The sequence below is a fragment of the Pollicipes pollicipes genome, unplaced genomic scaffold (assembly GCF_011947565.3).
Source record: "Pollicipes pollicipes isolate AB1234 unplaced genomic scaffold, Ppol_2.1 Scaffold_3447;HRSCAF=4054_pilon_pilon_pilon, whole genome shotgun sequence".
In the NCBI taxonomy this organism is placed as follows: Eukaryota; Metazoa; Arthropoda; class Thecostraca; order Pollicipedomorpha; family Pollicipedidae; genus Pollicipes; species Pollicipes pollicipes.
The window spans coordinates 33,535,306-33,554,054 of record NW_023596297.1 but is presented as its reverse complement, the minus strand read 5'-3'; the positions used below and the strand labels follow the sequence as shown (position 1 = coordinate 33,554,054).

At 49.2% G+C, this 18,749-nt stretch overlaps 1 protein-coding gene across 1 annotated transcript in view; it reads right to left on the bottom strand.

Moving 5' to 3' along the window:
• LOC119092667 (cholecystokinin receptor) overlaps nucleotides 1-18,183 on the bottom strand; it is a 34,305-nt gene extending 16,122 nt beyond the window's left edge. Inside the window, exon 1 of the mRNA XM_037215635.1 lies at nucleotides 17,753-18,183. Coding sequence (XP_037071530.1) covers nucleotides 17,753-18,107 — 355 coding nt within the window. The 5' untranslated portion in view covers nucleotides 18,108-18,183. The remainder of the gene's footprint in view (nucleotides 1-17,752) is intronic.
• Nucleotides 18,184-18,749: the final 566 nt, after the last annotated feature.

Sequence of the window (18,749 nt, the reverse complement as noted above, 5' to 3'; positions counted from 1 at the left end):
TATTCGAGAACGCTGTTTTGCCGCTCTGCTCTGTCGGATAACACCGACGGCTTGATGAGGTTGTGACTTCAGTAGGACTTTCTTCAGCTGGACGAGTTGTGCTGGCCTCAACGGCAGCATGATCTCTCCATCTTCTATCTGGTTCGTCCGACTTGGGCTTAAGGTCATTTAGTTCGGTTTCCGTGGCAGCCATGTCAACGTCAACCACACTTGATTATATTTAGCCGAAAACCGCAGCTCTTAGTACCTCCGACCACTGCAATACCAACCATATGGCGTATAAAAGCGCTGGCTCTGGGAACGAAGGATAGGCTCTGTTGGCCCAGCCCACGTATTCATCAGAGACTGAATGCAAGCAAATTTGCCCCCAACGCATCCATTAACGCAGGTGTGCTGCACAAGACAGAGGCTTTAACGGGCCTTGAGCCGTTGACATTAATTTAACATGATAATGCAATATCACAGTGCATGGAAGGAACAGAATGCGCCGCAATGTAGAAACGTGGTCCAACACCACACAGAACAGTCATGCAATATGCAAGCTGTTGATGACCAGGTCATTCTATAGACCTGTCAGCCAAGTCAGAATTCAAGGAACATACTATGGTCATGCGGGACTGTGAAAACTCAACTGGCACGGCTTACATCAGCTTGATGATTGGCGCGCTTCAATCCGCGGACTACCTTTAACACACGTATTTCCAGGTGGACAATCCTTGAGCTATCACGTTGATGTGGGTCGCCGGCAAGAATTGGTGGTGCCCGGCGTGTGCATGACGTGCTGGATTATAGACGTGCTTCGTGAGGTGGATCGTGACGTATGTCACTTTCCAGTCTGATACGAACACGACTTACGCTGGTGACTGGCTTATGCGACTGGCGTCGACAGGCATCCGCGCTGTATACAGAGACAAAGCTCAGTGGAGGTCGCGGACTGAACCACGCACCATGAGTGGGTCATGCTCGGCGAGAATGTCCAGAACGGTTCCTTCGTCGTGTTTGGCTCTGGCTTTTGCATTGATTGAGTGCCGATTTGTTCGTCAGACACAAAGCGGCGTCTGGTCAACTTCACAGTTTCATGGCCTGCGGACTGCATGCATGTCTCCTCTGTATGGACAATCTTTACGGGTGAGCAGTGGTCGATATGTGGAGCTTCAACTTCAGCGACAACTTCCTTTGCAATCTAACCCCCTGAGCTGTGAATAAAAGCAAGTTTCGGTAGATCCATCACCGGATCCTCGTCGGGAAGTCCTTACAGTTTTGTATTTTGATGGTGCAAAAAAACACCTTCAGTTTTGCCCACAAAAACGGTCGCATATGCTTGCGTTTGGCATACACTTGACATGGAAATCAAAATATGCTGCATGAGGTGGAAATAAATATTGTTATAAATTCCTTCTCCAATTTCATCTCTCAAAATAAAACAGATCGTCATTCGTTCTTTGTTTCTTTAATTAAACAACACAGAGTGCTTTCCAAATGTCATCGAGGGTGAAAGTAGGTTATCCGACATTAATCGCGAGCTTCTAACTTTGAAATAAATTTTCACAGAACTGAAATGGCCGAAAGATGCGGCAGGTGTCTCAAAGTCGGCGACGCCTGTTCCACTCTCGTTAAACTCTATCGCGGAGCTGCAAGTCACTAAAGATTAGTGACATTGACAGATTAAAGTCGCTTAGTGACATATCACAATGTATGAGGCTGTAAGCATGATCGTTGCCCCAGTCTCTAAAATTTGTGCAGTTGGTGTTAGGCATTGCATGATACGGTGGCATTTTCATCGCGATTCGAAGTAAAGGTGCAACTTCGGTCCGTTCACTTGCTGACTTACATTGGAATGAGCCAACAATACCCAACATCACTGCACTACCATGTCCTACACTTCTGCACCACCATACCGTGCATTACTCGACGGGTGTTCTATCATTTACCGACGCTTCTGCCAATGCCAGTCGTCAGCCCTAGCTCTGCAGGCCTTCTCTGAGTGCGACCAGCGAGAGCGACTGAGTGCGGCTAGCGAGAGCGGCTTCACGGCCGCGCTCCTGTTCTTGCCGGCTCTCCCCCTCCAGGGCAACGGGGAGGGGCGAGGGGGGCTGGCGACGTCAGTCGCGGAGGTCGTTATTTCAGCGCCCCGGGGCGGGACCCGCGCCGTGCCTAAAGACCGCCGCTGATAGCCGGGAGAGGGAGGAGAGAGAGAGAGAGAGAGAGAGAGAGAGAGAGAGAGAGAGAGAGAGAGAGACGACTCAAACCTGACATGCATATGTATTCCTGCCAGTGTGATCTTTAGATGTATGGGTATGGAAATGTGCCGGGAATCTGTCGCTACACTTTATTTAAAGGGAATGTTCCACATTTGAAGATATTAAAGTAAATATCATATATGATGGGATTATCTCATTTAAAACTATTGATATGCCTTAAGTGGAAAAGACGGCTCTGGACACCACAATTTCCTTGTTCAGTAAAAATGCTCCCCAATACGTCATTGTTTGATTATGCCATCGTACCTTGCAAAGCATTGACTGAGAGCCAACTGACGGGCTCTATATCAGGAAACCGTGTTCACGAACGCCAGACATAAACTAACCGACAAGTATATCTTTGGCCTTCATCGCTGCATGGTTAATGGAATGACGGGATTTGAAAACGTTACTATGGCGTCATGGATGCCTGGATGACCCTGAAACAGTCGCCCGAAATAAACTGCACATCTTCACGTGCTTGTACCTCCGAAACTGGAGGCACTTAAGTGTTAAGAAGAGCAGGGCTACGAACCGCACGAAATGATTGTCTAGATGGCCATTCCAATTCAAAACCTCATACAAATGTGGAACACTCCCTTTAAATGCATTTGTTAAGTTAGTAGATTTATAGGCCAGGCTACAGGCGCACGTGAATGCGCCAGCATGCAGTTAATGCAGCTGACTACGCACTGTAAATTTTGTATGGAATGACTTCTCCTCGCCTGTGTATCCCTATACATGAACACATAATTCTTCCAGTGATATGTTGACGTCATCAAAGTGACATCAACCAGACCAAATGCTTCTGACACAGAAGTAATGGTCAGTTACGGTCGTGTGAGGTTAGAATGATGATGTACCTCTGACAAGTTGACATTTGAAAATGTGATGATTCTCAGCATTACACCAGAGATCATTTTATCCTCAAGACCATCATATCACTTTGACCAAGCAATGTCGGGGATGTTTTCCCATCTGAACTGGATGTTGGAGCTCGATGCTAGAATATTTTGTAATCTCCAGCTATCAGTTCGTGACATCCTGAGCACTATCCTGAGCACGATTAGACCGTACCCAGCGTCCGGAGCATTCAAATCACCCATACAAATATACGAAAATCTGCTTTGGTGATGAGCAAAAACTCGGCATCCTTCGCGCAAGATTGCAAGGTGTACTGAAATAATGACTGTTTGTGTTAGGAAAAGTACACCGTGCATCATCTGTGTAATGTGATATACGTGGTGCAACTAAATGACAATTACCATGCTTTTAGATCTGCCAGTGAACTTGCACACACGCACACACACACACACACACACACACACACACACACATATATATATATATATATATATATATATATATATATATATATATATATATATATAAACTTGCTCTTGCCGGCGGGCGGAGGCGTAGTTACTGATTCTTTGTTTTTTTTGCTGCGCCGAACTGTTGTGAACAAAGCATATTTTTCGATGAAAACATGTTTCACAACGGTTTGGCCACATTTCGGTACATATTTTCTAGCATCGGCAATGGTTTATCACTACTGCATCACTGTCAATGGTATACCAACTTGAGCTATTAGCCCGTCATCAATATTAACTTGTGGACTGCGTGACGACACTGTTGATAACGTGGCTTAAGAGTTAACGCGGAACGAACATCCATTCGCTAATGAATACTGCAGTCTGGAGAATGAAACACCGCCCTTGGACGCAGGCAATGGAGTGTTTCCGCCCGGTTACGTCGGAAATGAAGCGGCAAGATTAACCGGCTGGATAGACTTGATGAACCACAGATGAAGATAGAAATTGTTCCAGACGGTGCGTCACTGGGCTCATAGGTTTTCCTCAAGCGGGAATCAACGCCTGAGTGGCCATCTAGGAAAGAACAGTTCATAACTGAGCGATAACACTTGAGCGTGCCAAGGTTATGTGACTCTGGGTATTGCGATTTTCGTTCCACCTGTACAAAGATATGAGTGCGCGCACAGCGCAAGGGCAATGAGGATGATCGCACACAATCAATGTTTATTTTTTGTCACTTCACACGCGTACAGAACACGGTCGCTCGTCAAAGCGATCAGCGATCGGTTGTATTTTAAGGTTTGGGCTGGCTCCAGAAAGAACTTTGGTCCAAAAGTGCAAAACGCCCACAAATTGTAATTTCTAACGCAACGGTGCCACGAACACCAAACACAACCAACACGAAGCTGAGAGGAGAGATCAGGTGAGGAGCGTCTTAGTCCGCGTAAATTCGTCTCGCTTGGTTCCAATTCAGTAATGGTTTTGGGACCCGCCTGGATCAATGTCAGGCCCAGACGGTCGGTGACGTCAGAATGGCGTCAATGCGGCAGACCTCGGTAGGAAGGAGTCTCCCTGCGGCCGTCTTCAGTAGTGTCCCCCCATCCCTACCCCGGGTCTACAATAGTCTCCCCGGTCCCTACCCCGGGTCTACAGTAGTGTCCCCTCGTCCCTTCCCCGATGACAACAATTAAGGACACATACTGTCTTTAATGATGGGATAATACAAATATAAAAACCGTGTAGCGTACAACGATCATGACCGTGGAAATAACGGCATTACAGAAAACAAGATCCGGAAAGACGTCGTCAAGGGTGGTATGTCTCAAACAACTGTCAGGAAAGCGATGGAAACTATCTGTTTATCTTTCCGTGCACGCTCGTCGTAATACACTGGGCTCGTCCTTTCGGCCTTGGACGCACCGGCCAGTAAAACCAAGTAGGGAACAAAAATCCCGTTCAAGACTGTTAAAACACCTACTTTGCACCAGTGACCAAACCATTACACGAGAATGCTTGCCGGTTTCCGCGTTGCTCAGGCCTCACAGAACACCACGAAACCCAAAAACTGGCTTACTTGGAACGAATCGGTGCATCGTCGGCCAGGTCGAAACGTGCTGGAAGCTGCGAGGGAATTCGGAGACGCCAGTAAATAAACGCGAACTGGAAACAGGTTAGCCTTCCGCCAACTTATGTGCTACTCGCGACGGGTGATTGCGCACTCAGACCACTTAACCTTCACGGGATACAACTATCGACTTTCAGAATGCATTTACATAATTGCTCTATTTTAGCCTTAGTTGCTCTCTACAGCCGAGCTTCCCTGAACAATCCACGTTGGGCGTAATATGTTTTGGTCTCGGTTGATATATTATATGCATATATATATATATATATATATATATATATATATATATATATATATATATATATATATATATATATATATATATGTGTGTGTGTGTGTGTGTGTGTTATATGTATATACATCAACATTGTACGTCATGAGTACATTATATATATATATATATATATATATATATATATCTCTCTCTCTCTCTCTCTCTCTCTCTCTCTCTCTCTCTCTCTCTCTCTCTCTCCTCTCTCTCTCTCTCTCTCTCTCTCTCTCTCTCTCTCTCTCTCTCTCTCTCCTCTCTCTCTCTCTCTCTCTCTCTCTCTCTCTCTCTCTCTCTCTCTCTCTCTCTCTCTCTCTCTCTCTCTCCTCATCTCTCTCTCTCTCTCTCTCTCTCTCTCTCTCTCTGTTAAATGACATATTTTGCGTGATACATTTTCGTCATTTTGCATGCTCAGAATGCGTGAATCATCGTCAGGAACATAATTTACAACCTCTTCGGTGTCATCTTGGCTACGATGTTTTTATCTTGTGATTAGCAAGGCTTTGGAAATATTCATAGTGACCTTGTTTGGAGCCGATCTACGCTCTGCGCCTCGCGACGAGACGGCATTCAAAACGAATGGCAAGATTGGCCCACGGATGAAAGATGTCGAAATACCTATTTGAACAACAGAAAAACAAGAAGCTGACAGGGGGAGGTTATGCTAGGTTATGCCTTACTTGTTCAGCTACTCGGTATGCTCTTAGTATTAACCATCTACACATGAGCCCTTCAACCAGCTTGCTGTCAATTGCTGCTAAATGTGCAAAAGTGCACAATTATGGCGTTAGCGACACTATCTGATTTTTCACCTTGTCCGTGTTTTTCTTGATCTGTTAGCCCGTTTCCCCGGCCTGGCAATTCTTTATCGGTTTCCAGTCCATGTTGAGCTGTAGCGCTGTACAGTGTAGCAGCGCACCACGACGGCCGCGAGCCGAAGACAGCTTCGCTTTGTCTTCAGATCTGATATGGCGCAGAGGAACATTTCTTTCATCTTGTAGTTGCAGTGTGTGTTCACCCAGCTTCCATTGCTGGACAAACATGTTAAAAGGCACGATAGGTCTTTGTTCGAGCTGGGCGTGTGTACTGATGTTTGTGTAAGGCTGGTTGTTCAGATATTCTAGCTTTGCAGTGCCAGAATTATTCAGCTGCTTCCAGAGACCCTGCTTCAAGTCTTGGTGAGTGAACTCAAATTTTCCGCACTATTTGGCGCGGAATATTCCCGCCAGCCGCAAAGCGGCCAGAGCACTCTGCTGACCAAAATTGGATTAGCTGAAAAACTAGGCTTACAAAACATGAAAAAGGTCACTGCACTCTATGTTAATCGTTAAAAGCTGATCTCCCACGATTGCCATGTATCCTGATGACTAAAGAAAAGATCTCGTTGTGAATAAGACAAAATAAATGTTATTATCTCAGATCCTTCAAATGTTTGCGAAACGGCTTCCTGGTCGACAACAGAGGTCAGTTTGCCTGGCCCTCGTGAGGCAGCAGCGTAGGACAAAACAAAATGCAAACACGGTCACCTCGCGCACAAACCATGCCCGACGGCGGTGGAGAGTTCTCCCGCGGGAGGAAGAGCACGCGTTTCCCTGGTGTGCGAACGTCCCCCACATCCACGCCCAATTTCCGACACTCTGGGGGGCGCCAGAGCGTTCGGGCCCCGGGACGGACCATTCATCTGCGGGCCGGAACAGGGCCGGTCGCAGCTGGGTCACTGTCGGTCTGCACCACCGGCTCGGCCTGCCGAGCCGTGCTGCGAAGACAAACGAGCCGACCTCGTGGCTGCCCCAGAGACCGGCCGCGCCGCGCCGACCGCCGCCTCCCCTCATCATCATCGGGCAGGGCGGAGCGCCCGGGGGACGAGGATGGGCGCCCGTGACGTACATCTCGGCAGTTTTCGGCGGTCCCTGGTGGTGTATATAGCGGGACGGGGGGCAGGGGTGCGGAGACAGGACGGGCAGTGACACAATGGCGGGGACCACCTCCAGGGAGTGTGTGGGTGTCGGTCTGGGCCCATCTGCGCCGTGTTAGTATGCGTGTGGGACGATGACCGGGGCAATAGGGCGCCATATGAGAGTGCATCGTCGCCGGTGGCCACCGCAATACATGGATGCGCCACTCCGGGCGGTGGCTGGCGTTCGGGTATGAACGACAAGGCCTGCCCGAGCATCATCTGCCATCAAAGCCGATCCCTTCCTCGCAGCAAAACTGCAGCTCCCATTCCGGGTGGTTCAAGCAGTTTAATCTATGGGCCTCAGTATGAGGACGACGCGCAAGCGTTCTTCCTTCTCCGGCAATGACTGGTTGGAATGAAAACAAAAATTAATTTGCGTCGGACCATAATTCTCTGGCTATCTCATTTCAATCCGACTCTACCCAGCATAGACATTTGTTCTGGGCGTCGCCGAGCAGCTTTCGTCAAGCAGCTCAAGCTACTTTCAGAGCAAATTAAAAAGGTTGCAACATGCCGGCCGAGCGCTGATGATTCCTGCTGGCCCCCATGACAAATCGCTTTGTTCCTCAGTTGCCACCCGCTGCGATGTCATCGTTTAGTTCACATGGTGTGCTGCCTCACATCGCTCAGTCCTTAGCGATACACATGATTCACCTGTTATGCGCGCCAAAGCGATTTTATCCATAAGCCTTTTACCCGCTTTTTGGGAGCAAAGCACACCCTCCTTGACTTTGACATCCTGCATACAGTTCAGTCCTCCGCTATGCATGGCTATAAGCGGCGCCCGCAACTCACCACGCTCTACCGTCCGTTGCAAATGGCAGCTGTTCTGAGTGAAGTGTTACCTGTCAAGCTGCATACGTCGCATAGCTAACATTCTCGCTGCATTCTGCCGCCAGCTTGAACGCAGCGTGAGGACCGGTGGTGCGAAGGGACGTAAGAGTGTGGCACTTCAGCACTGATGATGGGGCGGACATTAACGCCTGCCGCGATGGGGTGGCGATTTTCTAGAGTCACTCCCGGGTGTCTCGCACTGAGTGCTGCTCATTCGGCTGTCGTTGAAGTGAAGGACGGTAATTCCGGCCCAGCCGAAGTGCCGGGCCAGGTAGCCAGCGTGCGGCAGGCTTCGTGCATTGCTACTTATGCTGGCATGAATCTCGTCGGCCTCATACAATTGAGCGCCAAAATGAATTACTTGAATGAAAAGACGCCCAGAAGTGTTCACCCAACGGCCCCATTTGTCAAGTTGCCATGGGCGGTTATAAAGAAGTGATGAAGCTACTCAAGCGCCTGCAGTAGGCTAGATATCGTGTCACTAGATAAAGTGCCCATTTGATGAGGCACATACAGGTATGTACGTAACAGGTACAACACAGGGCATTCGTGGGTGGTCCCCATTGTAACAGAATGTTTTTTTACTATATATTTCTATGAAGTGATCTAGATTATAATTAAATAGTCGGTTCAGTCGCAGCCATCTTAGCCTTAAATTTGCATACGATCAGTCTTCATGCAAAACTGGCCATTGTCGCTAGCATGGTGCAAGTACAATGTTAACCCATTTAATAGGCAAGGATGTCTTTTTTCAACACGCATCTTGGGAATTTCTCGACAGCTTTGATTGGAAATGCAGATAAGACCTTTTGAAAAGTCATCAACTGTCGTATCACCTCAGCAGTCACCTCTGCCGTTTTCCGGTTAGAGCTACTTCTCTAGCCACCAAAGTAATTGCTTTGACCCGCCAGAGCTTGCTTAGATCGATTGCTGGGTGTAAAATGTCAGTCACTGGCAATTTGCATCTTGGCATTAGTGCATTTTTCATGAACTCGGGCATAATTGCTGGTGTTGCAGTTAATGCGATTATGAACAGCATGGACATGTTTTTTTACGTAGTTGCGGTTCGTGAACGTGGGTTACTGGGGCAAGTCGCCTCCGTGGTCTAGGGGAAAGATGCAGGACTCGTAATCCAGCGGCACTGGGCACGAGTCCCAGATCGGGTGCATTGCCTGGCCCGACTGAAATGAAAGGTCAGCTGGCAACTGGCTAGCGAGGGTCAAATCAGGCGGCCGTGTCGCAGCATTGTGCGGCACATGAAACGCTCCGCATTCCTGTCTGGCGAAAGGGGGGAGGCAAAATTATCTGTTGAACTGGACGGCACGGACTGGAGGATGGGTTCAGGGTACACACGGCAAGCTATACTTAGCAGGTACTATGAACCTAAGATCAGGAATTCAAGCCATTCGGAATAAATTTATAAAAAAGAACAGAATAAAAAAGTCGCAAGATATCTAGCGGTGAGCCAGTGGCATATTTTATTATTGGGGATCCCCATCGCATCATGTATCAGAATCAGCCAGACCAAAACTCAAACAACTCGAGCAAAAGCCATCGGTGCGCTCAGAATCCACATAGCCAGCAAGAAAGGAGACGAGCAGTGCCTGTACAGGTTATGTATGGCATGTTACCTAGGGAAGTTGTCCCCTCCATTCGGCTGATACGAAGCTTTGACGTGATGTTGACGGCACGGTGCGAATTCCTGAAGTGTGTAGCTACGGCTCAGTGCCTATGAGGAAGTTATGCATGCTTGGTGAACACTTCCGACGAAAGCGTCATGTTAGACTGATCAACTATGCATGTTCATGCATGCATGTTTACGTAGTTCTTCGGGTGCCATGTTTACTACATTTTAAATACGCAAGCTTGTCAAGACGTTTGTTTATCCTTTGAACTTAACAAAGAAGAAGACAACACAAGTGCAAACATAAGAAAAATGTTGAAGTACGAAGGCAATATTTTGGATACATTGGAGCCAGCCATGTGTTTTAGCAATGTTTAGAGTCAAATAAATATGCATTGACCAAGAAATTTGGCGAGTTAACGCCCCCCCCCCCCCAACCTTCTAAAGGCTAAGTGCAAGCAGGAAATTAGGAATAAGGGCTCAGTTTCTGATCAATTTTAGCCCTTGTCCTGATAACGGAAGCGTTGATGCAGTACCCATTTGATGGGGGGGGGGGGGGGTTGCATCACATGATGTTGATAAAACAATGGTTTCTTGGGAATACCTCTCCGGCATGTTGTGTAATCGGGTCCAAATTATCAGTAGTCTATGGGGCATTCATTTTGTGTGTTTTTACGGCAAAAACGTGTTGCTAGTATTCCTGGTTTCGGAGCAGCGGCGGTGTCTGACGAATACTGAACGGCGGGCTACGGAAAGCGTGGATGGCGAGTGGCAATCCATGGTGTCGTAGAACGTACCACGGGTCGGTATCGTTACATTTACGAAACCGTATGCCATGAATATCTGCTCAAAACCATAGAAATGTACATTTTTGTTCTCAGAATAGAACAAGGAGCACGCTCGTTTACATTCCGTGTCGCTAAAAGGCACGGTCTCGTATATAGGATGCTATAAACCTGAAAACAAACACCTTTTTGGAGTATTTGACCTTTGATCTACCATAATGGGCTAATTATTGACCCAACAGCTTACAATTAGTACCAATTGCGAGATCTTGCTGAGACAAGTATAGTGAGTTTTGTTTTGCTACGCTCTATCTTCAATAGCTTGGAAACGCCAGACCGTCGCACCACCCCCTCCTCTCCCCCTATCCGTCCACGTTAGGAAAGACGGCGAATCAGGGCGAGGGTTGAGGAAGAGCTCTAGTGATTGTAGGACAAAGGAAGCACAGTCTTAGATGTCACGTTCAGCTAAGTGCAGCTGACTGAGCGAGTAACGCTTTTCAATCTCCGCGTTCGTATTGTATTTACTTGCGTATTTTCTGTGCTCCCTCCATGCGGCACGTTTTAAAATACACAATTGGCATGACTAGCTGACTCTGGCCTAGTTCTGTGTTATTGTCAAAGTGCTTCGGCATTATTCAGCGATGCTTTAATCTCTACATGATACAACAAGTTGAGTTATTTTGCCACGATGTCTTACGGAAATTGAAAACTTACCAGTTGAATATTATCACCCAAAAACATGCCAAAGTTTGTAGTTGCCTACGATGGAAATAAGCTAAAGAATGTGCCGACCTTCACTTCGCCGTTAATATTCCATGGAGCAGTTACGAAAACCTGACGATGACAGCAGCCAGTAAATTGATGGCAGTAATCGACCGACAATGGCCACCAAAATAACACTAGCTGCGTCGAACATGCTTCACGCAGCGCCGCGTTGTAGCCCGCACAGCGTCTGGCGGCTGCCAGCCAGGGATTTCCACGGGAGCCTTTAACAGCCGCGCTTATTAACCTACACTCATTACTCCCGAAGTCGTATACGTTCAACAACGCCTGGAGACACGTCACATCGTCACACCTACGTCGATCATCAAAACCTGGTTTCGACGATCGACCCCAAACAAGATGACAATGACGCCCAGTGACATTGCCCGCCGGGACAGAGCGAGGAAAGGTATTTGAACGAGACTGAAGTTTCCTTTTCGGTTGGAGCGGAGAGGACTCCCAACTTCATAACGTTGAGAGGAAAGTTGGTAAAATCCTGGCAGAAAACTGTTTTTGGTGTATTTAAGGCTAGTCTGTTTTCACTGTTCAGATTCCCAAGCCTCTTTTGCGAAATTACGCCCCTGTGGTGGCGGCTTGGCTACTGGAACACGCAGCGGACTCGACACCAAATTACTCAAGCTTCGGGTCTGGGACTCAGGGCCCATTTCCCAGCAGGGACAAGGCCAGGGACTACCATTTACATTGGTCGGGGCCCTAGGTCAATACAGGGCCCTATGTGTTGGTCAGAGAACCGCAGTGACGAACCAGGGTCCTTCAATGGCAAGGGGTCCAGAGCCGGCCCGGGCAATGCTGGAGAGGGGACCCAGAGCCTGGGGACCGACAATCAAATGCCCGATTGGATAGCGACATTTAGGACATCGGCCCGTGGGACGGACCGTCAAATGTTAGTCAGAGGGCGTCTTGCGCCGATTGAGGACACTCTAGGATAATGATAGTTTCTATGTCGGCCATAGACCGGCATCGCCAAGCAGTGAACCTTGTGTCGATCTGAGTCCAAAGGGCTCATTTCCCAAGCACAGCCTAGGCCGGGACGCGAGATTTGCATTGGTTGGGATTCCTGAAACAATGGGACCCCCTGTGCTGGTCAGTGGCCCTACAGTGTCTTACACAGTGTTCTGTGTCGGCAAGGAGCCCGAGCCGGCCAAGGAAACATTTGCTGAACATAGACAAGGACGGGACTTCCTATGCCAGAGGGCCTCTTGCGCTGGCCGAGGCTCTCGGACAATGACATCAGGTCAGAAAACTTATGACGAACGTCCACATTGAGGCATTGGAAAGGTGCATTCGGGATCGCATCGTGGCTGGACCACCCCACACACAACGGCGAACTGCCGCACGCGACGGCGACAGGGAGACTCCCCCTACGCGCCCCGAGCGCCATCTCTTATACTCCTTCCAAGCCCACCCGCAACACGATAGGCGTGCGACTCGCCGGCGCCACCGCGTCCCACCCCACCGCGTCCGCGGGATAACGCATCGCCCCTGAGCCGTGACCGTTTCCCTACGTTAGCACTGTCCTGGGGCATGATTTATTGCCACACATGGTCCACCGCTACAAAAGGTCCTGTGTCAGTCGAGTCCCCAATTACCGAACAGAGCCTTCTACCTAATTTCAGCTCCGATGAGGCCCCACTGAAACAAACAAGAGCATATGCACCAATTATTGACCCACTCGCAGCGATAAGGAGTGTCTAATTGCGTCAATGAGCGTCCTTGTGCTGATCCAGGACCAAATGTTTAGGCCAGGGGAGTCCAGCATCAGGCAGGTAACCAATGTATGACTGGTCCATCCGAGGGTTTCCGCATCGATGAGGGGGTCCTCGGGGTCCTGATGGGGTCCTGATGGGGTCCTGATGGGGTCCTGATGGGGTCCTGATGGGGTCCTGATGGGGTCCTGATGTCCTCGTGTCCTTAACATGACAGCCAGCTGGCACGCCACGCCGCAGTGGAATGGCCCTTTGGTTTTTTACTTAAAGCTTTAATGCGTCACATTGTTCTATTCACTGTGCCCCTTGCCCGCAAAAGGTAAGGGAGTTCCATAATGCTCAGTAGGGCGCATCAAAAAAATTTGAGAGAGAGCGTTCATCCTTGTTCAGAATCAGCTGAGAGAGAACGTTCATATCAGTCACAGAGAGAACGTTCATATCAGTCACAGAGAGATCGTTCATCCTTGCGTGCCAGAACGACCAGTCATACTTGCGTGCTCACAATCCTAAGAACAAGAGAACCAATGGTCGAGGGCTGCAATTTCTATTAAGTCAAACGGCGGTAGCCGGTACAGCTCACACTGGGTGGTGGACGCCTGGCGCGAGCATAGCCGTCGTAAACTAAGGTTCCCGAAAGTCGTTCAGAATGAAGTCGAGCCGTTTAAAAAGTAGACTGGGTGTATATTTAATCTGTATCATTACGAGATTCCCCTCTGAACAGCAACAGGAAAATGTATATTCTGCTTGTGACTTACCTGGTTCCACCACCAAAATCCAGCACTGGTTCACTGTGCTGTAAATGCTAATCCGTTCCCCTCACAAATCTAAAATTTGCATTGGTGAAACATGCTCCTAGGCTATCTTTGAACATACCAGTTGACATCGTAAAGGGTTAAACAGCACTACCTTCAAAAACGTTGTCGTTGGCAACCGTCTAACTTCAGTCGTAGACCAACAACGCGCAGCCTGCGGAGACTGCAGCGCTGGGCGCGGGGTTGTTACTCGAACTACGGTAAAACTGGTTACATAATTTATCCATTTCTCGATTCTGAGCAAGGGTTCTCAGAGGAGCGTGTATTGACCATGCCATTGCAACTGCATGATCCCATTTCTATCCGCAACCGACGTTTGCTGTCTTCTACGTTCAAAAAGCTTTGTACATCCCACAAAAGTTCCAGCGCAGCCCCACAGTACCAGCGACTCAGACAAAGTCCACTAAACTACTGTAAAATAAAAAGCGCCAATAATTAATTCTAAGCAATCGTTTAACGCCTGGTTTTTCCAGTCTATCGACCTCAAAATGCAACGAGAATAGCATGCTTGAAATGCCCTCTGGCTTCTGTTTCCGTTAAAGGAAGTACAAATTGAGAAAAAAGAACAGATAAGATGGTATTCTTTGAAATCAGGTCGGGGGCCACATCCGGTAATTTTTTGGGAGGCTTTCACAAGGAGCGGCCCTTCGTCAATCCTGTGTCCCTTCCCTTCCCCCTCCCCCCTTACCAAGACTGGCTGCGCCGCTTTGTGGATGAGCTTGTTGAGCATCAAATATACGTGCATACGTATAATCGCACGGTAACTGAAGAGCGAGCTCAGCTAGCAACGCTGTTACAATTGACCTCCGATGCGTATGGCGTTGCCATGGCGGACGTTCGAACTGAAGTGGGTGAGGGTCGTTTCCCGTTCAGATGCACAAAGGTTTGGACCAGTGCCTTCTTGAAGTACATCAGGCTCGCAATAAATTGAAAAGAGCGGGGAAAAGGGACTCTCAACAGCAGGGTATCTGACATCAATTAAATAAAAAACAGGTATGTTTATAAGAAACCAAATCAATTTGCCAGGCATCCACATGTGATTGTTGTGGCTATGCTCAAAAGTATGCAGAAATGCTTGTTACACACGCGCATATATATATATATATATATATATATATATATATATATATATATATATATATATATATCTCTCTCTCTCTCTCTCTCTCTCTCTCTCTCTCTCTCTCTCTCTCTCTCTCTCTCTCTCTCTCTCTCTCTCTCTCTCTCTCTCTCTCTCTCTCTCTCTCTCTCTCTCTCTCTCTCTTTCTCGATGACCAGAGCTTAAGTGATCAAAACCCGAGCAGTATTTTGTCGCGGCCCACTTATGGCGACTTCCACAATTCTGGCCCCAATCGATTTGAAAAATTGACACTAATGGGTTGTACCACCAAGTAGATATTTCAGGTGGTTGACACAATACAAACTGGTACTCTACGGAACATTTACAACAAAAATGTTTTAATCAGTAATTAGAGCAATAATTTAGCTAATCGGGGAGGTTTATCGTTATCAATATCATGTTCTCCTACGCATCACCTCGCATGCCTAGTTCCACGTAACCCAAACGCCAAGGTTTCCAAGTGTTGGTAGACACTGCCCTGCCTCCCCTAGCTCGCTCACCTAGGTATCTAGCATTATTGGTGAGCGTCATAAGCGGATTAGGTACCGCACGGTTCGTCTCCGTTTGCCGACATCCAATCTGCGCGGAGGGCGTGCGCCTTCCTCCCATCTGTCTCCCAGCTGCCTCTTATCGATGGCCATCTTGGCGATGCTACATCCCTGTAACGACCGGCCGCGTCCGCCGGCCTGGGGAGGGGGCGCCGCTTCCTGTTCCGTGACGGTCGCACGCTCCCCATTTCCGGCCAAGCCGAGCAGACGGAATCGGACAGGAGCAGCCGAGCCGACGACAGCCCACCGAGCTGATGCTGTGTCACAGGCTGGCGGGTGCGTACGATGCCGTTCCTTGAGACAGTCTTGTGAATGGTAGTGCAACAGGCAAGACGGCGGGCAATGTCCGTCGACGACGCTGCGGGGGCAACTGTGCGACCCGATGGCAGGAGGTGAACTGAAATTTGGAGACGTTCAAATTGGGAAGCACCGTTCCCGCATGAGTCCATCACTTGAAAACTTCTGTTCGTACAGCGGCACGATATTTTAATTGATCCGTTTAAAGGGAGTGTTCCATTTGTATGAGGTGTTCGACCGAAATAGCCGTCTTGAAGGTCACCTTCAACTTGCCACCTTGCAGTCTAGAGTCCTGCCCTTCTTTTGACCCAAACACCTATAGGTTTTAGCTAGACACCTGCGCAGACGTGTAGACTATTTTGAGCAAACTATTTCAAGGTCATCCAGGCAATCATGACGCCACAGGGACGTCATTCAAACCCTGCTATTTTATCAATCATGCGGCGACCAAGACCAATACAAATATAGTTGTTGAGTCATTCATACATCGTGTTCGTGTGTACGCTTTCCTGATGCAATGGCCGTCAATTTGTTCTCAATCAATGTTGTACAATGTATCAAAACGTAATCAAGCAATCACGTATTGGCAAGCATACTCACTAAATAGAGAAAAAAAATGTTGTCTTAAGCAGCCTTTTCCACTTAAAAGTATACAAATGGTTACAAGTGAGATTATTTCATCATATCTGGTGACTGCTTCACTATCTTCAAGGGTAGAACATCCCTTTAAATCTTCAAAGCACAGACTTCTAACATTTCGCTTCAGTCCTATTGCCCTCAGAGTTCTATTTTTGACGCCTAGATTTCCGCCGTTCCCGGGACCTAACGCTGCCTGGTGGCTCCTATTGATCAAGGCCGCCAGCCGAGCGCCGCAGCCAGCTGTCTAGTCATGATGTGTTTTTTTTCCTTGGCCCCTCCTCACACACCGCTTCCGACAAACGTCATCGTTAAAGCCGTCGTCACCGTTCGGATGCCCTGTTGGGAGGCGGCGAAGGCATGGTCGTGTCTAGCACGGCCAGGCATCACGCGTAGCACCATACGGCACGCACAGGAGCAGGATACGTGGCGACATGTGGTCCGTTGTGAGCCGTTCTGTCCGCGCCGTGGACAGTTAGGCGGTATTTCGGATCGGACGGGACCCCGTCCAGCACGAGCTGCAACGTTACCAGAGAGTACACTTTCTCCCCGGTGCTCCACCTGTAGGCAATATCTTGCTCTTTTGGTCACGAAAGGCTTCAAGTCGAGTGACGTCTGAAAACCCCTAATGCAATCAAGTGTTTTAACTCTAAATGTGATCATTGCACTAAGCCGGTGACAGCACGGGGATCGTCGTTGAATTGTTATTTTATCACATGGCCAGTAACTATTCGTGTAGAAATTCGGCGACGTACACAGCTGCATTTGTAAAATGAACAAGACCTCGCTCACGTCCTCGTTGTGCCCTCGTTAATTTGAGAGCATGCAGTGTGCTTTGGTGGAACCTCGGCAACGTGGCGTTTGTGGCCGGACCACTGCGCACTGGAGTGTACACTGCTGCGTTTGCCTGTGTACCGTGGAAATATACGACTATGTGAATGCACGCTCTCCCTAAATTTATTTCCCTCGCCTTGCGCCGGACGGTATAAGCCGGTTAAAGCAAATGTTTGCGTCGGATTTTAACAGGCTTCACGTTCTTCCCCCCCCCCCCCTTCCGGGTAGCTTCAGAAGATCGGCTGTGGAATTAAAAAAGGCTCTGCATTGGCCCACAAAACAGAAAAAGGTCGACGCACCCGCCGGGCGATCACACATCAGAGGGTGCCCGCGCGGCACCACCCCACCCCCTCTCCCCCCGGACCCACCTTGCAGGTAGGGCAAGATCTTGCACATGAAGCCGCCGAAGATGAAGTTCTTGAGGAGCGTGCCGACGAGCGTGAAGGGCACGCACAGCACGCCGAGGAGCAGGTCGGAGATGCTCAGGTTGAGCAGGTACACGTTGGTGACGGTGCGCATTTTGGTATTCTGGATCAGCGTCACGATCACCAGAACGTTGCCCAACACGCTCAGGAAGAGGATGACCGAGTAGAGGCAGATCAGGAGGCCCCACTCGGCCCAGATGTCCGCCAGCTCTGGGTATTCGTACGGCCGCCCGCCGCCCGCCGCCGAGCTGACGTTTCCAAGACTGCCGGGTGCCAAGGACGAACTGCCGTTAGCCATGCTGCAGCCGCTGCTGTCTCCGACGCAGAAACAACTGATATCCGAGGCTCGAGAGGCGGCGGTGTCCGATGCTCGAGAGGCGGTGGCGTTCAAGGCTCGAGAGACTGCGGTGTTCGGTGCTCGTGAGGCGGCAGCTTCCGAGGCTCGAGAGACGGCGGTGTCCGATGCTCGAGAGGCGGCGGCGTTCGAGGCTCGAGAGACTGCGGTGTTCGGTGCTCGTGAGGCGGCAGCTTCCGAGGCTCGAGAGGCGGCGGTGTCCGATGCTCGAGAGGCGGCGGCGTTCGAGGCTCGAGAGACTGCGGTGTTCGGTGCTCGTGAGGCGGCAGCTTCCGAGGCTTGAGAGGCGGCGGTGTCCGGAAGCGAGAACACCTCTGATGTGGTGGCCGCTTCCAGGGCACAGGTGGTGCTCGGGACTAACGGAGCGGCCCGTTTGAAACCCAGTGACTTAGACGATGCCTTGATGTTATTTATAAGAAGACGTTTGCTGTCCGGCGTCGCGGCAGACGCTTGATGTGGGTTGCTTGGCCGGAAGCCTCAATTCCAATGGACTGAAAGGAGGCAAGATCTGAGTTACTTACGATCGGCTGGGACCAGTTAAACAGGGAGGAGTTCACCAACCTCTGTCAAGACAAAAACCACAGA